At 44.1% G+C, this 18,927-nt stretch overlaps 1 protein-coding gene and 1 pseudogene across 1 annotated transcript in view; one reads left to right on the forward strand and one right to left on the reverse strand.

Moving 5' to 3' along the window:
* The window catches only part of SPATA45 (spermatogenesis associated 45), a 34,259-nt gene extending 25,556 nt beyond the window's left edge, over nucleotides 1–8,703 (forward strand). The window contains exon 3 of the mRNA XM_037985576.2: nucleotides 4,511–8,703. Within this exon, the coding sequence (XP_037841504.1) occupies nucleotides 4,511–4,530 (20 nt within the window). The 3' untranslated portion in view covers nucleotides 4,531–8,703. The remainder of the gene's footprint in view (nucleotides 1–4,510) is intronic.
* LOC103231014 (small ribosomal subunit protein uS7-like) lies at nucleotides 8,703–18,180 on the reverse strand (annotated as a pseudogene).
* Between the last annotated feature and the right edge of the window lie 747 nt (nucleotides 18,181–18,927).

Consider the following 18,927-nt stretch of genomic DNA (forward strand, 5'->3'; position numbering starts at 1 on the left):
ACAGTGGCTCACGCCTCTAATCCCAGCACTTTGGGAGGCCGAGGCAGGCGAATCACCTGAGGTCAGGAGTTTGATACCAGCCTGGCCAACATGGTGAAACCCCATCTGTACTAAAAATGCAAAACTTAGCTGGGCATGGCAGCAGGCACCTTTACTCCCAGCTACTTGGGAGGCTGAGGCAGGAGAATTGCTTGAATACTGGAGGTGAAGTTTGCAGTGAGCCGAGATCACTCCAGTGTACTCCAGCCCAGGCAACAAACTAAGACTCCTTATCAAAAAAAAAAAAAAAAAAAAAACGTGGAGGAAAGTTGTTGGGGGCAGGGGATGGCATGGTGGTGATGGTGGTGGTATTATTTTATAGAAGGAAGAAGGGGAGCTGATAAATACCTTCAGTGTGAATACTTGTTTCTTAGTCTAGGCAGGCAGCTGAGATAGCATTTTTTCATTTATCTGAAAAAAAGAGAAGGGGGTGTGTAACCATATCTAATACAACCAAGAAGTTACTAATTTAGATCAGAAACAAAAGAATCACCACATTTGAGATTTCACTTATTTGATGTGGCTGTGACTTTACCCTTGCCAAGTGCTCTCAGGAAGTGGAGTAGAGTGTGATACAGTGTGGTGTAGAAAGCTGAAATTCTCCACTGTGTTTAGAGTTCATCTGTAAGAGTCATGTGTTCGTTTTATTCAAAAATAACTCTTGGGCTGGGCACGGTGGCTCATGCCTATAATCCTAGCATTTTGGGAGGCTGAGGTGGGCAGATCACCTGAGATGAAAGGAGGAAGTATTACATCTCACTTTAAATCAAAAGCTAGAAATGGTTAAGCTTAGTGAGGAAGGCATGGCAAAAGCCAAGATAGGCCAAAAGCCAGGACTCTTGTGCCAATCATTTATCCAAATTATCAATGCAAAGGAAAAACTCTTGAAGGAAATTAAAAATTTCCTTCAGTGAACACACAAATGATAAGAAAGCAAAACAGCCTTATTGCCGATAGGAGAAAGTTTCAGTGATCTGGACAGATCAACCCAGCCACAACATTTCCTTAAGCCAAAGCCTAACCCAGAGCAAGGCCCTAACTCTCTTCAATTCTGTGAAAGCTGAGTCTCTCTGTCGCCCAGGCTGAAGTGCAATGACGTGATCTCAGCTCACTGCAACCTCTGCCCTCCAGGTTCAAGTGCTTCAGCCTTCCAAGGAGCTGGGATTGCCTGCCACCACGCCTGGCTATTTGTTTGTTTGTTTGTTTAGTAGAGATGGGGTTTTGCCATGTTGGCCAGGCCAGTTTCAAACTCCTGGCTTCAAGTGGTCCACCCACCTCAGCCTCCCAAAGTGCTGGGATTATAGGCTTGAGCCACTGTGCCCTGCCAGGAGACCATTATTCTGAGTGAAGTGACTCAGAAATGGAAAACCAAATATTGTCTGTTCTGACTTATAAGTGGGAGCTAAGCCATGAGGATGCAAAGGCATAAGAATGATATAATGGACTTTAGGAACCCCAAGGGAAAGAAAGGTAAAAGAGGGGCGAGGGATAAAAGACTACATATTGGGTACAATGTACACTGCTCGGGTGATGGGTGCACCAAAATCCCAGAAATCACCGCTACAGAACTTACCCATGTAACCAAAATCCACCTTTACCCCAAAAACTACTGAAATAAAACATAAACAAAAGAAACCTCCCTATCTAAGCCACACTCCTCAACACTCTACAATCCCTTACCCTGCTTTCTTTTTTACCACAGTGTTTATCACTCCCTAATGAAGGCCAAGCTCCTTGAAGGCAGGGATGGTATCTGCTTTTTTCACTACTTTATCCTCAGTAGTCCCTAGAAGAGTGTCTGGCACAAATTAGGAACTGAGGAAACGTTTCCTGGCTGATTGAATAAATGTTGGGACATGGAATATACTTTCCCAGAAGTAGTGGTAGAACTTACCTCATTTCTCTCGAGACCAATAGCTATGTCCTTGGGCAGTGGCTCACAAACTTAAGAGTTTCTCGCAGCAACCTTAGATGGTTGCTGTGGAATAATCTTTAGAAATGCAAGAGGGTAATAATACAGTATATTTATCCAGCCTGACCAACATGGTGAAACCCCGTCTCTACTAAAAAATATAAAAATTAGCCAAGCATGGTGGCACATGCCTGTAGTCCCAGCTACTTGGGAGGCTGAGGCAGGATAATTGCTCGAACCCGGGAGGTGGAGGTTGCAATGAGGCAAGATTGCATCATTGCACTCCAGCCTGGGCAACAGAGTGAGACTCCATCTCAAAAGAAAAAAAAAATATACAGTATATTTTGTGGACATATTCCATAAGAATTGGAAGGCACTGTATTCTTTTCCTTTGCATACCTGTGCGAGAGGAAGAAACACTCATTTACTCTTTATTCTTTCAAATACATGTGAGTGCTTACTTTATGTCAGGCACTCTTCTACGTGCTTGTCAATACAGTGATGAATAAAATTTTACCTCAGAAAGCTAAGGTTTTGGTGTGCTGGCTCACGCCTGAAATCCTAACACTTTGGTAGGCTGAGGCAGGAGGATCCCTTGAGCCCAGGAGTTTGAGACCAGTGTGGGCAACTTAGAGAGGCCCCGTCTCTATTTCTTTAAAAAAAAAAAAAAAAAAGCTTACATTTCATTGGGTAGAGCCAGATAAACAAGTTAAAAAATAGTAAATGTCAGCTGGGTACAGCGGCTCACGCCTGTAATCCCAGCACTTTGGGAGGCAAAGGTGGGTGGATCATCTGAAGTCAGGAGTTCAAGACCAGCCTGACCAACATGATGAAATCCCACAAAAATTAGCTGGGCATGGTGGTGCACGCCTGTAATCCCAGCTACTCTGGAGGCTGAGGCAGGAGAATCGCTTGAACCCGGGAGGAGGTGGTTACAGTGAGCAGAGATTGAACCACTGCACTACAGCCTGGGCAACAAGATCGAAACTCCGTCTCAAAAAAAAAAAAAAAGTAAATGTCAGATCAGATAGTGATAAATGGGTAAGAGCTATGGGGAAACAGAAAACAGCAGGGTGGGGGATAGGAAATGTTGGATGGAGGGTGTACTGCTGCCCATAGAACTTACTATTACTATCCAGGGCATGAGGGATGACCCAGGACTCCTGGGTTCCTTGAGGAGTCCAGTGTAAACAGGGATAAGGGACAAAATGAGATTAGTCCTGATGGTCGAACCTAGTGGTGGTCTAACCTGGTGGGGAGGCCTGTGTGTTTAGAGGAAGGAATGTTACAGATTTCTCATAGAGTATTTGGAGTTCTGGGAGCTCCTCTTTGCTTCTATTAATAATGTGATGTGAAGACTAGGAAAGATGTTCTTTTAGAGATTTCCAGGCCCTCTTTTCAATCTTCCACTTGGAGATGTGGAGCCCAAAAGAGGGGCAGTTTATTTAAATACATAGAATTAAAAACACCTGGGTTCAAGTTTGGCCTCTGTCATTTGCCTCTGTTCAAGTGCTGGGATTACAGGTGTGAGCCACTGTACCCGGCTGACGTTTGCTATTTTTAAACTTGTTTATCTGGGTCTACCCAATGAAATAAAGATACTATACTAAAAGCATAGTACCATGCTTTTAGTAATTTGACTTTTTTTTCTTTTAGGAGGCAGAATCTTGCTCTGTCACTGGGGCTGGAGTGCAGTGGTGTGATCATGGCTCACTGTATCCTCAACCTCCTGGGCTCGAGCGATCCTCCCACCTCGCAGCCTCTCGAGTAGCTAGGACTATAGGCATGTGCCACCATGCCTGGCTAACTTTTGTATTTTTTTAATAGAGACTGAGTTTTGCCATGTTGCCCAGGTTGGTCTCAAATTCTTGACCTCAAGCAATCTGCCTGCCTCAGCCTTCCAAAGTGCTGGGATTACAGGTGTGAGCCACTGTGCCCAGCCATTTGGTGTTTTTTGTTTTGTTTTTTAATTTATTGAGTCTCACTCTGTGACTTTGTCACAAGCCATAGTGCAGTGGCCTGATCTTGGCTCACTGCAATCTCTGCTGGCTGGGGTTCAAGCGATTCTCCTGCCTCAGCCTCCAGAGTAGCTGGGATTATAGGTGTGCACCACCACACCCGGCTAATTTTTTGTTTGTTTGTTTGTTTGTTTTTTGAGACAGAGTCTCGCTTTGTCGCCTAGGCTGGAGTGCAGTGACATGATCTCAGCTCACTGCAAGCTCTGCCTCCCGGGTTCAACCGATTCTCCTGCCTCAGCCTCCTGAGTAGCTGGGACTACAGGTGTGCGCCACCACGCCCAGCTAATTTTTGTATTTTTTTAGTAGCGATGGGGTTTCACCATGTTGGCCAGGATGGCCTCGAATTCCTGACCTCAGGTGATCCACCGGCTTCGGCCTCCCAGAGTGCTGAGATTACAGGTGTGAGCCACTGCGCCCAGCCCATTTGGTGTTTCTAAACCGTAGTTCCTGTATCTGAAACACAATACTCTGCCCTCCAGGGTTATTTTAAAAACCATGAAATGTATTATAAGTTATATAACAAATACTTTTTATTTTTCAGATAATGCCATATTTGGATAAAGTGCATCTCCAGAGACAAAGACACACAGAAATACCTTCTCTTTGATTCTTCTTCAGTGTGCCTAAATTATTTACAAATTATTAATTATAAACAAAACTAAACAAAAGTATTCACTAGATCCCTCAAAAAACATTAAGTCACATAAAACATATTACATCTTTATTCATTCCATTCTGCTATTTAGACCTAGATGATTTGAAGAGAGGATTTGAGTTTTTTAGATACTTTCAAAGATGAATTCCTAAGAGTTTACAGTGATTCCCCTCCCAACTTTTTTTTTTTTTTTTTGAGACGGAGTCTCGCTCTGTTCCCCAGGCTGGAATGCAGTGGCACGATCTTGGCTCACTGCAACCTCCGCCTCCTGGGTTTAAGCGATTCTCCTGTCTCAGCCTTCTGAGAAGCTGGGACTACAGGCTCATGCCACCATGCCCAGCTAACTTTTGTATTTTTAGTAGAGATGGCATTTCACCACGTTGGTCAGGCTGGTCTTGAACTCCTGACCTCAGGTGATCCACTTGCCTTGGCATCCCAAAGTGCTGGGATTACGGGCGTGAGCCACCACGCCTGGGCGATCTTCTCCTTAGTAATCTAAAATGTTTAAATAATAGTTTATATTTGTTTCTATAACTCAGTGGAATATATTGACCAACCCCACTGATCAGGTTGAAGGCTAAAAAGTTAACACTTGCTTCTAAATGATAGATTAACTTCCTCTGTTAAAGTTATAGTTTTGATGATTTGAATAAGGAGATATTTGAGAGGCTAATATAAGGTGCCTAGAGACAGGGCTTTCTGTTACATTACATTGTCCATCCCCACAGTGGTGATGGTTAGAATTATCTCATGGCCGCATCCTGTTTGGCTATTATCACCTCTGTTTCATTGCTTCTTGGATCACAGTCTTTTCAAATCATTTTTTTTTTTTTTTTTAGACGGAGTCTCACTCTGTTGCCCAGGCTGGGGTGCAGTAGTGTGATCTTGGCTCGCTGCAACCTCTGTCTCCCAGGTGCAAGCAATTCTCATCTCAGCCTCCTGAGTAGCTGGGACTACAGGTGTGTGCCACCATGCCAGGCTAATTTTTTGTATTTTTAGTAGAGATGGGGTTTCACCATGTTGCCCAGGCTGGTCTCGAACTCCTGACCGCGGGTGATCTGCCCGTCTCAGCCCCACAAAGTGCTGGGATTACAGGCATGAGCCTCTTCAAATCTTAACTTGGTTTATGTTCCTTTGTGTGGTTAAGAACCTAGTCCATATGCCAAGCACAGCACTGCCTGGCCTGGAACCCAGAGCTTCTTGGCATTTGTATTTATTTCAATAAGACATTCACTTTTTATTTGGTTGCTCTCTACTTCCACAGGAAGCTCATATTCATAGAAAGCCAAAGCGTTCTGATATTTGAAGGGATATGGATAAGTCAGCTGGCTTAAAACCCTATGTCAGCCAGAACTATATAGTAGGGCACAGTGTGGATAAGACTCATCCACCACGAGAATATGTTTTAAAAAAAACATAATAACACAGAACTACAGCTAATTTTTCACTTCCCAAAAGGCAAATACCTAGCCAGGCAGTGGTGGCAGATAGCTATAGTCCCAGCTACTCAGGAGGCTGGAGTGGGAGGATCACTTGAGTCCAGGAGTTCAAGGCTGTAGTGTGCCAGGATCATGCCTGTGAATAGCCACTGCCCTCCACCCTGTGCAACGTGGCGAAAGTCTGCCTTTTTTTTTTTTTTTTTTGAGACACGGTCTCATTCTGTCACCCAGCCTTGAGTGCAGTGGCATGATCATGGCTCACTGCAGCTGGACCTCCCGGGCTCAGATGATTCTCCACCTCAGCCTTCTGAGTAGCTGGGATTACAAGGGTATGCCTGGCTAATTTTTGTATTTTTAGGAGAGATGGGGTTTCGCCATGTTGCTAGTCTTTAACTCCAGGCCTCAAGCAATCCGCCCTCCTCAGCCTCCCAAAGTGCTGGGATTACAGGTATGAGCCACTTTGTCTGGCCTGTTTTTGTTTGTTTTAAAGCAAATACCTAGTGTCCAGAACTGTAAAGGATTATCCTGGTACGGCGGTCATGGGCACCTATAGAAGACATGCGGCTCCTGGTTCAGAGGCAAAGGATTTTACTACTTAGAGCACAGCAAGGAACACAAGCCTCATGTTCAGGTTGATTCCCCTCGCCCTCCCCCACTCCCTCAAGATTCACGGGGCGATGTGAAGATGTCCAGGTAGATGCCACACACGCGGAGGTTGTGCCTCATAGCTGAGGAATCCTGAGCTTAAAGAAACCCAACCTTTGCCCAGAAGGAGACATTATCTTCATTATAGTGGATGATAAACAGACCTGCCCTCTGCTCCAGAGGGTCACGATCTTCCAAAGAGATTATCTGGAACAAAGGTTGTCAGTGCCTCTGCTCCCTAGATGTGCAGAAACGTGGAAGTCCTGTAGAGAATTATCTCCCCACACTCAGAAGTTCAAATAAAGACTATCAAATACAGTATTATTTCTTTGGCTCTAGCTGGGATGAATAATAGGAAACAAACACATAGGTGGTAAAGGAGTGTCAGGGTATGGACGGTACATTTCTTTTTCTTCTTTTTCTATTTGAGACAGGGTCTCACTCTGTTGCCCAGGCTGGAGTGCTGTGGGGTGATCATGGCTCAATGCAGTCTCAACCTCTCCTGCTCAAGCAATGGTCCCACCTCAGCCTCCTAAGTAGCTGGGAAGACAGGTGTGCACCACCATGCCCAGCTAATATTTTTACTTTGGCTATGTTGACCAGCCTGGTTTCAAACTCCTGGCTTCAAGCAATCCTCCCACCTCAGCTTCCCAAAGTGCTGGAATTACAAATGTGAGCCACCACACCTAGCTGGACAGTACAATTAACACATTCTCTAACCTCAGCTCTCTCTAACCCTATCCACCCTCCTCCCCTGTGTGCCTCTGGTTTTATAGAACTACTTGTGACTCTCTACTTGTGAACTTGCCTTATTCTGTTACCTCCTCTTTACCTAACTTCAATTTGTGCAACATTTAATTTGATACCACCTCCTTCTAGAAACCTTCCCTCACCCTGATCCCACTGTTAAATATAATGAACCCCAAGTTTCTCTTCAAAGAATCAGTATGTTAGCATGTTTTTTTTTTTTTTTTTTTTTTTGAGACAGAGTCTGGCTGTATCGCCCAGGCTAGAGTGCAGTGGTGTGATCTCGGCTTACTGCTAGCTCCGCCCCCTGGGTTCACACCATTCTTCTGCCTCAGCTTCCCAAGTAGCTTGGACTACAGACACCCACCACCATGCCCAGCTAAATTTTTTTTTTTTTTGGTATTTTTAGTAGAGACGGGGTTTCACGGTGTTAGCCAGGATGGTCTCAATCTCCTGACTTCGTGATCCACCCACCTTGGCCTCCCAAAGTGCTGGGATTACAAGTGTGAGCCACCGCGCCCAGCCTATTTTTTTTCTTTTTTTGAGATGGAGTCTTACTTTGTCACCCAGGTTGGAGTGCAGTGGCGCAATCTTGGCTAACTGCAACCTCCTCCTGGGTTCATGCAATTTTTCTGCCTCAGCCTCCCGAGTAGCTGGGATTATAGGCATGTGCCACCACACCTGGCTAATTTTTGTATTTTTAGTGGAGACAGGGTTTCACCATATTAGTCAGGCTGGTCTTGAACTCCTGACCTCAAGTGACCCACCCACCTCAGCCTCCCAAAGTGTTGGGATTACAGGCGTGAGCCACCACGCTCGGCCGAGTAGGTTATTATGTTCAGCTCTCTTATTCTTTGATTCTCCATTTTAAAGTTTAACTTCCTGGTTCTCTTCAACCCCTTGCCTCTAGTTTCAGTAAACAACTTTCCTGCTGGTCCTAGTTAGTAGTTCACATCTGTTCCCCTGGTCACCTGCTTCATCCTGACTCATTCCAGTCACCTGCTCTGACCTGAGTCATGCCTGGTCACCCACTCTGACCTAAGTCACCTTTAGTTACCTGTTCCTAACCATCTTTCCCGCCAAACTACTCACCCTGCCACTCCAGCTCATACTCCTGCTCTTTTTAAAATAGCCAATCAGAATTAGCTTAGACTGTGCTGTCCAACCCTAGGCAATAGAGGAACAACACAGCAGTAGGGGCTACCTGCATCAGGAATAAGAACTCCTTCCCTTCCCCTGTCCAAGTGTGCTCTCGCCATTGTTCCATCTGTGAGGGGCACCCTTTCTGCAGAAAGTAAAAATTGCTTTGCTGAGAAAATTAAATTTATGTTGGAGTGCTATTTCTTCGTGGCACTGGGGAACAAGCATTTGCATTTCTAACACCACCTTAGGCATTTTCTACTTTATCCTCCTCTATACACCCTACAACAGTCTCAGGCTAAAACCAGAAACTCAAAAGTCACAAGACAATATATCTGTTGGGACTCTGACCTTACCTGAAATGGCAGAAAGTCCACATGCTCTCTACCCACTCCCAGGAGTGTTTCAAATCTGTCAATGCATGGGCTTCCTCAGTAGCACTAAATCACAGACACTTTCCTCCTTTTCTGCCCTGGCTCCCTGCAAAGCCCAAAGGCAGTCTGCTGGCGGAATTCCTTCTTGCTTGGGGAGGTCAGTCTTATTTCTAAGGCCTTCAACTGATTGGATAAAGCCAACCCACTTTACAGAGGGTAATGTGCTTCACTCACAGTCGACTGATTTAAATGTTAATCTAATTTACAATATATCTTCACAGAAACATCTAGAATAATGTTTAACCAACTAGCTGAGTAATGTAGCCTCACCAAGTTGACACATCAAATTAACCATCACAGAAGCTGTCCCACAGAATAACCCTTTACCTTATACTGGGGGATTCTCTGGCATCTGAAAGACCCAGGCCAAAGCTCGTGATTTCCAATTCCCTTCTCTCTGAATTCCACTGGGGTGGATGGACTCTAGTCTTACCCATGCCCTTGAGAACCAGAGAGGAGTAGAGGGGGCCCCACATGAAACCCATTATCCTCAGTTCTACCATGTGACTCAGGAAATCCACAGGGCAGCCTCGGTAGGCTTCTGGGAAATTTAGTAAAGAGCAAGGCTGACTGGCACTCTGGAGGAATTGTAAGAAATTTGCTATTTGTGGCTGGGTGTGGTGACTCATGCCTGCAATCCCAGCACTTTGGGAGTCTGAGGCTGGAGGATTGCTTGAGGCCAGGAGCTCAAGATCAGCTTAGGCAACACAGCAAGACCCCATCCCTAAACATAAATTAATAATATTTAAATAAAAACAAATTTTGTGTCTGGCCGCAATGGCTCATGCCTGTAATCCCAGAATTTTGGGAGGCTGAGGTGGGATGATTGCTTGAGCTCAGGAGTTCAAGACCAGCCTGGGTAACATGGCGAAACCCTGACTCTACTACAAACACAAAAATTAGCCAGGAATGGTGGCCTGTGCCTGTGGTCCCAGCTACTTGGGAGGCTGAGGTGGGAGGATGGCTCGAGCCAGGGAGGCAGAGGTTGCAGTGAGCCAAGACGGTGCCACTGCATTCCAGCTTGGATTGTCCATCTGTCGAGTGAGGTCCCATCTCAAACAAACAAACAAACAAACAAAAAAACATACCCCCCAAAAAAAACCAAATTGCTATTTTATTCACAGCTTTAGATCTTTATTTCTCTTTCTCTCTCTCTTTCTTTCTCTCTTTCTCTTTCCTTCTCCTCTCTCCCCTTTTCTCCTCCTTTCTCCTCCTCTCTCCTCCTCTCTCCTCCTCTCTCTTCTTCTCTTCTCTCCTCTTCTCTCCTCTTCTCTCCTCTTCTCTCCTCTCCTCTCCTCTCCTCTCCTCTCCTCTCCTCTCCTCTCCTCTTCTCTTCTCGTGGGGCTGCCCCAAAGGGCCTCATGAGTGCCTGTGCACAACGGCCAGATGGCCGAATTCACACAGCACAATGGGGACACGTCCACAGCCTCTCATCTCATGGTCCAGGCTCGGCTCGCCCAATGCATGTGGAGTCCTCCTGGGGACCACTGTTGATAATGGCATTCACCAGGACCTACAGAGAATCCTCTTATGTGAGCAGGTGAATGGTCTCGAAGGCATGCTTGGCGATGCACAAGGTCACGAGTTTCTTGCAGTTGTTGCGGCCATGTGTCATCATGGAGTGAGTGAGACACTCTACAATGGGGCCCTGAGCTTTGCGGAAGCGTTTGGCAGCATACTGCCCTGCACTGTGAGGCGGGTGCTTGGCATACTTCTTCACTGCAGTGTAATCCTGTAAGGAAACGTCATTGATCTGCACGCACATCATGGGTGCTCCACTTGCCAAAGAGCTTGATGTCTGGGCTGTCTGTCCCCACAGATGCTGCTCTCTCCCATTTGGTCCCTGAGGGCACAGCCTGAGCATCTCTATTGCTTCGCGTGGACCACGTGCTGCCCTGGCACAGACAAGAAACTAGATATTTCAATGATCGCTTTTAGGTTTCTTAACTTCTATTAATAATAAACGTTTCCATTTGGGTCCCAGATAAGAAAGTGAGAAGAAGCAGATTCAAATGATATTTGCATGTAGAGTCCTTCTATAGGAAGTTACTGATTTCAGAAGGCCCCTGTTAAAATGGATTTCCCTGATAGTATGTGTTCGTCAGTCCAGTAAACTTCTGTTTGGTGACAGTATTGCATTGACAAGCTTCGTTGTGGTGGTAGAGGTAGCTGTGTGACATACCTCAAATCCAGAGAGGAACCTTGGTAAATGGGGTTATTGGAGATCTCTTGTGACCTTTGGGGATTGGGGAGAAGTTCCCCTAGGACTTATTTTGTGTGGGGTTTTAGGCTACAATTTCAGACTCGATCCTTTGTTTGATTCCAGTGGGTGTATTCTTTCTGGTCAAATTAATTCCTGACTCCTGACTTTTCTTCTGAGTTTCCAACAAAAGGGTTTTTTTTTTTTTTTTTTTTTTTTTTTACAGAGTCTTGCTCAGTCACCCAGGCTCAGGTGCAGTGGCTTGATCTCATCTTACTTCAACCCCACCTCCCGCGTTCAAGTGATTCTCGTGCCTCAGCCTTCTGAGTACCTGGGACTACAGGCACACCCACCATGCCTGGCTACTTTTTGTATTTTTAGTAGAGATGGGTTTCACCATTTGGCCAGGCTGATCTAGAACTCTATCTCAAGTGATCCTCCCACCTTAGCCTCCCAAAGTACTGGGATTACAGGCATGAGCCACCACTGCTGGCCTCAACAAGAGGGCTTTTTATAATGACATGAGTGTTACATAAGCAGTGAATTGTGGCTATTGATGAATTGCAAGGCATAACTACCCCTAAGGGTTTAATGGCTCAAGACCATCTCTGGGGTTGAGGTTAAGCAATTCCTGGAAAATTCAAAGTTCTTATTCCCTATCCTGACATTTTAAAATCAAGAAAGAAGCCTCAAAATACATGAAAGATGGGAGTGAAAGAGAGGAAGGTAAGTTTTGATCTTAGGAATGGTGGAGTTTTGTGGATTGATTGCCTTCTCTATCAGTCAGAGTTTAGTTTTAAGAAACAGAAACCAACCTTGACTAATTTAAACATACAAATTTATTAAATATATTAGGTAGCTCACATAATCTCCAAGAGGGTCAAAAACCAGGTTTGTAGGTTATAGAGCTAGAAACAGTGCCCCAAATCAGGTCACAGGGCTGGTCCATGAAGACTCACTGCCTTGGGACACTGGATACAGCTACTAGGATCAATGCCACTACTGCCTCTGAAAATGGGTGCAGTTGCTACTTCCCACAGCAGCACAAAGTCCCATGGAGTTGGTTTCTTTATATTCCTGGCTTCTGACTCAAAATCTGGGCCGTGTACCTCTGATTGGTGGAACTTAAGTCATGTATTTGCCATAATAGTGAGGAACACTGGGAAAGTAAGTATTTGGCATTTTCAGTTTCTAGGGTGGAAGATGGGTTCTGCCTCATAAAATGAGGGCTTTCTCACTTTATTATATGAAAAGTAGAACCAAAATATTAAAAAATGTTCATTGTAGTGTATCCCTTGGTTGTCCCCGAGTCAATACGTATCCTTCTTGCCATAAGAATTTAAAATGCTTTCACAAGTTTGATCAGCATCTTCCATAGCCTTCCAGTGTCACATCCTTTAAATTAATTGGAATTTTGCTGCCTGGAGACCTATGCAGGCCATATAACCAATGCCAGATTTCCCTCTCTTCCTTCTTTCCTATTTTCCTTCATTTTCCTAAGGGTCTCTTGATGACAACTACTTCGGGGTATTGATTTTCTCATTAAACAGGGTTCTTGAAAATGCAAGCATCATGACTGGGCGTCATGCCTGTAATTGCAGCACTTTGGGAGGCTGAGGCTGGCGCATCACCTGAAGCCATGAGTTCGAGACCAGCCTGACCAACATGGAGAAATCCCGTCTCTACTAAAAACACAACAATTAGCTGGGCGTGGTGGTGGGCACCTGTAATCCCAACTACTCAGGAGGCTGAGGCAGGAGAATTGCTTGAACCCAGGAGGCAGAGGTTGCAGTGAGCCAAGATCGTACCAGTGCACTTCAGCCTGGGTGACAGAGAGGGACTTTGTCTCAAGGAAAAAAAAAAAAAAAAAGCAAGCATCAGAAACCAAATTTGGCTAATTTTTTTTTTTTTTTTTTTTTACAGAATCTTGCTCTGTCACCCAGGCTGGAGTGCAGTGGCACAATCATGGCTCACTGTAGCCTTGACCTCCTGGGCCCAAGCAATCCTTCTACCTCAGCCTCCCAAGTAGCTGGGACCACAGGCCTGCACCACCATGCCTGGCAAGTTTTTAAATGTTTTGTAGAGAAAGTCTCCTTGTGTTGCTCAGGCTGGTCTTGAACTCCTAGGTTCAAGTGATCCCCCTGCCATGCCCTCCCAAAGTGCTGGGATTATAGGTGCAAGCCACTGTTCCCAGCCAAATTTGGCTAATTTAAGCAGAAAAGGAATTTACTGAAGGATATTGAATAGTTCATAAAATCTCTAGGAGGGATGACAAAACAAACTCATGCCGGGAAACAAAAACCATAGAGACTCCACTGCCACAGACACTGGGCATAGACTGTGTGGCTAACACTGCCAACTTCTGCAAACTAGGCTCAGAATATTGCCATTAAAATCCCTGCCACACTGCCCACGCTTGTGAGCATGGAGTATGCTCAGTCCTGGCTTTTAAAAATCAGTGTCCTGTTTGCAAGAGAGGCTGGAAAGTGATTGCTTGGCGGTTTTAACTTCTATAGTGGGAAGCAGGTTCTGCTTAATAAGGTGAGGCATTCCCCACACAAAGGGAACTCATATGGGGTGACCAAAAACAAAATAAAACAAAAACAACAAACCTGTCTAATGTCCATCCATGTGAACTGCAAGATCCCTTCTCCCTCCCTTATACTTCCCTCATTTATTGCCTGTACACTCAGAAGCCAGCCCCCCAATTTAGAGTTCCTGATTTGCAATATTCTAAGGATGGCCTGTGAAGGATGTCACTTAAGCTCATGTAGATAGCAGACTGGGAGGCATTGTGATACTTAGAAAACAGTGCTGGGATGGAAGTCAGGGTATTATAGTTCTAAATGTACAACACATTAGCTGGAAGAATTTATATTAAATTACTTGGGCCTCAGAAGTAATCCACAGAAAAGTCTTGTGCACGAATTAGGCTCTTAGCACTTTCTGTTCTTACATGCTATGCATGGTTCTCAACATGTACAACTTTTTTTTGAGACTGAATCTCGTCTTATTGCCCAGGCTGGAGTGCAGTGGCACAATCTTGGCTCACTGCAACCTCTACCTCCTGGGTTCAAGTGATTCTCCTGCTTCAGCCTCTTGAGTAGCTGGGACCACAGGTGCATGCCACCATGACCAGCTAATTTTTGTGTTTTTAGTAGAGGCAGGGTTTCGCCATGTTGGCCAGGCTGGTTTTGAACTCCTGATCTCAAGAGATCCGCCCGCCTCGGCCTCCCAAAGTGCTAGGATTACAGGCATGAGCCACTGTACCCAGCCTCAATATGTATAACTTAAACTACTGAACTGAGAAATGAGAAGTTATTTGTACCATTTTTAATACCTAAGGCATAAATACTACAGATTTTCATGAATTACAGGAATGCCAAATAAGTCATCTTTTTTGGAGATATGTGTGTTTCAGAATTAGCCAAAGAGGAAGGGTTTCAGGAGGTCTTATTAGGGTATGTTTGCTTGGAGTCTTATGTTTAAACTTGTAGCACTGGTAATCCTTGAATTATCTCATCTCTTTCCATTGTATCTTTTTGACTGATTCTGTAATTATCAGTACTGACTTTGTCATAATTTATAAAGGACAGTGAGATTTGCCTATGCTTGAACAGCTAAGCTCCAACAAGCATAGAACAGTCTCTGGAAACCCTTTCTAAGTTACTCCGATCCTATAAATGAAATGAAAATTCACATATGCTGCTTTGAAGTATTCTGTCAAAAGCACAAAAGGGCAAGAAAGGGCAAAGGCAAGAAATTAAACTCTAAAGTAGAGTGTAGCTTGACCATGCGAAAACAGGATTTCTCTTTATGTTTAGTTTAGAAGGCGGGCTTGGAGAGGGGAAGGAAATGTACAACAGCAAAGTACGGAAGGGATTATGAAGGAAAATAGTGAACCAGAGGTAAAGAGCAAGCAGCAAAGTGATTAAATGAACTCTTAGTTGCAAAATAATGAAAGAAAAGAGCTGATAACACTTCTTTAAAGAAGAATACAATTTCATCTGATTCTTACTCAAATAAAGGAGCTAGAATAAGAGGGCAACCCATCTTTCTGGGACCCCTCTCTGATCCACAGGGCTTTCTTCCTTTCGCTTATTAAACTTCTGCTCTAACCTAAACAAGAAAAAAAGAAAAAAAGTTAAAAAAAAAAAAAAAAGAGCTAGAATAAGAACCATTTTCTTTAGTAAGGAAGGTCACCATATGCTGAGGTGTGTGGGGAGGGAGGCAGCAGATCCCTTTTTGCCTTTCAGTTGAGGAGAGAGGATGTTCCTATACAATGCAGAAAGACTTGTTCCAGGCCAAAAGAATTTATTCCTATTTTTCAGAATGGTTCAACATTAGGAAATCTCTGGATGGTATTTAGTAGATTTACAAGTTAAAGGAGAAAAATAGGTTTCTCAAAAAACTGTGGAAAGGAGGCCAGGCGTGGTGGCTCACACCTGTAATCCTAGCACTTTGGGAGGCTGAGGCAGGCGGATCATCTGAGATCAAGAGTTCGAGACCAGCTTGGTCAACATGGTGAAACCCTGTCTACTAAAAATATGAAAAATTAGCCAGGCGTGGTGGTGGGTGCCTGTAATCCCAGCTACTCAGCAGGCTGGGGCAGGAGAATCACTTGAACCCAGGAGGTGGAGGTTGCAGTGAGCCGAGATCATGCCATTGCACTCCAGCCTGGGTGACAGAGTGGGACTCTGTCTCAAAAAAAAAAAAAAAAAAAAAAAAAAAATTGTGGAAAGGTATATAATATCCAACATCCATTCCAAAGAGCAGATTGAAAGATAAAATATTTTTCTCCATTGCAGTCAGTTTAAGACTTACTGCTTCCATTCACTTATTTAAAAATATTTGAGACCAGGTATGGTGGCTCATGCCTGTAATCCCAGCACTTTGGGAGGCTGAGGCGGGCAGATCACGAGGTCAGGAGTTTGAAACCAGCCTGACCAACATGGTGAAACCCTGTCTCTACTAAAAATACAAAAATTAGCCAGGTGTGGTGGCGCACACCTGTAATCCCAGCTACTCAGTAGGCTGAGGCAGGAGAATCGCTTGAACCCAGAAGGCGGAGGTTGCGGTGAGCTGAGATTGTGCCAGTGTGTTCTAGCTTGGGCGACAGAGCAAGACTCCATCTCAAAAAAAAAAAAAAAAAAAAAAAGAGAGAGTAGCCAGTCCTCAGAAAGCAGGAGGAACATACCGTCCTTGGGTAGTGTCTCTACTTAGAAGAAACTATAAGGAGCTATGATTAAACTTGGAATGTGCGGATATGCTCACTAAAGGTCAAGCCTATTGGTACTATAATAAACATTAATCCTTCAAACTAAGCCTACTCATTAATGTTATCTTTGAGTGAAGTGGGCTGCACTTAGGAGGATATCTGGACATTCTGCAGGCTTGGTGGGAGATGTCCTGCATGACCGTAATTTTTTATTTTTTTTTGAGAGAGTCTCACTGTTGCTCAGGCTGGAATGCAGTGGCGCCATCTTGGCTCACTGCAACTGCCACCTCCCAGGTTCAAGCAATTCTCATGCCTCAGCCTCCTGAGTAGCTGGGACTACAGGCATCTGCCACCACACCCAGACTTTTAAAATATTAATATTTTACTAGAGATGGGGTTTTGCCACGTGGGCCAGGCTCCTGGCCTCAAGCAATCCACCTGCCTCGGCCTCACAAAGGGTTAGGATTACATGTGCAAATAGTTTGGAATTATAATACTTATGGCAATTTTCAGACCATAAGTATTAATATAACCGCCTTGTGAGGGCCTAGCTAATCACTTTAAGATGCGGTCATTCTAGTCATGTTTTTTTTTTTTTTTTTGGCGGGGGGCGGGACAGAGTCTTGCTCTGTCACCCAGGCTGCAGTGCAGTGGTGCGATCTCGACTCACTGCAAATTCAGCCTCTTGGGTTCAACTGATTCTCATGTCCCAGCCTCCTGAGCAGCTAGGATCACAGGTGTGTTCCACCATGCCTGGCTGATTTTTTTTTTTTTTTTTTTGTATTTTAGTAGAGATGTGGTTTTGCCATGTTGGCCAGGCTGGTCTTGAACTCCTGACCTCAAGTAATCCACCCGTCTCAGCCTCCAAAGTGCAAGGATTGTAGGAGTGAGCCATTGTGCCCAGCCTCTAGTCATGTTTTATTAAACCAGAGGCCTGGTAAGCAGAAGTTCCTCTAACAATAGCACTTCTAACATTGCTTTGAAATTACTTGTCCAGTTGGTTATCTCCTTGATTAAATTGTGAACTGAGGGCAAAGACCATATCTTATTCCTCCTTGTAACCTAGGGACCTACACTAGTGGGCAACCTATAGGAGGGGCTTAATAACTGAAACAAACAAATGGATGAATAAATGAAGAAAATGGCTAAACAATTTAGAGGGCAAAGATCACGTGTGGCTGCGGTGATGAGGCGAGATGAAGTAATTTAACTTGAACCTTAAAGGATTTAATGGTAAGAGTCTGACAAAGGGTATGTGTACAGGAGGTAGGAAACAGGAAAAAGAAATAAGAGTTGGAAGAGAGCTTCAAAGTCTGGTTTTAATATAATCTCCTGTTAAATGTAGGAATTTCATTTATAATCGTGCTGATGAGTCATGAAATACCTCATAAAATACCCTATTCTGTTTCTTAGTCTGGTTTGGACAATCTGCCCTAGTTTTGATTCTTCGATAAATGAATTCATTTCAAAATATTTATTGAAGATCTATTTCATAAAATCACATTGATTTAGGAAGTTTATTTTTTTTCTATGACAGGTACTTTTTCCAGCATTTGCTGCTTATATAATTTAACAAGATTAAATACCCAAAATTTGATATTGACTACACCTGTTAAAACTATATTTTAAAAAAAATTGTAGTAAAATACACATAACATACAATTTATCATCTGAATTCTTTATAAGTGCACAGTTCAGTGGCACTAAATACCTTCACATCGATGTGCTCCCATCACTACCATCTATCTACAGAACTGTCTTTACACCTGAGATGTTTAATTTGTTTGAGATTTTCATTTATTGACTTTTTTAGAGACAGGTTCTCACATCTCACTATGTTGCCCAGGCCTGACTCAAACTTGGGCTTAAAGGGTCCTTCCATCTCAGCCTCCTGAGTAGCTGGCACTACAGGAGAATGCCATTGTGCCTGGCTTACACTAACATTTTTAAACTTAAAAATACAAAATACTACTGTTCACAGAGAAGTAAGAAACACTTTAAATAATGCCATTTACATTCTAAATATGTTGACAAAATTCGGACCGCAACTTAAAATTGGTGTATTAACTAAACATTGGGCTTGGTATTTAGTAATGATTGTTTTTTTTTTTTGAGGCGGAGTCTTGCTCTGTCGCCCAGGCTGGAGTGCAGTGGCACTATCTCGGCTCACTGCAAGCTCCGCCTCCTGGGTTCACGCCATTCTCCTGCCTCAGCCTCCCGAGTAGCAGGGACTACAGGCGCCTGCCACCACGCCCGGCTAATTTCTTTGTATTTTTAGTAGAGATGGGGTTTCACCGTGTTAGCCAGGATGGTCTCGATCTCCTGACCTCGTGATCCACCCATCTCGGCCTCCCAAAGTGCTGGGATTACAGGCTTGAGCCACCGCGCCCGGCCTAGTAATGATTGTTTAAACCATTGGTCTTATAAGTCAAAAATCTAAGATAAGTGTAAAAACCTTATGCACTTTTATCTTAAAGAGA

Source organism: Chlorocebus sabaeus, chromosome 25, assembly GCF_047675955.1.
Source record: "Chlorocebus sabaeus isolate Y175 chromosome 25, mChlSab1.0.hap1, whole genome shotgun sequence".
In the NCBI taxonomy this organism is placed as follows: Eukaryota; Metazoa; Chordata; class Mammalia; order Primates; family Cercopithecidae; genus Chlorocebus; species Chlorocebus sabaeus.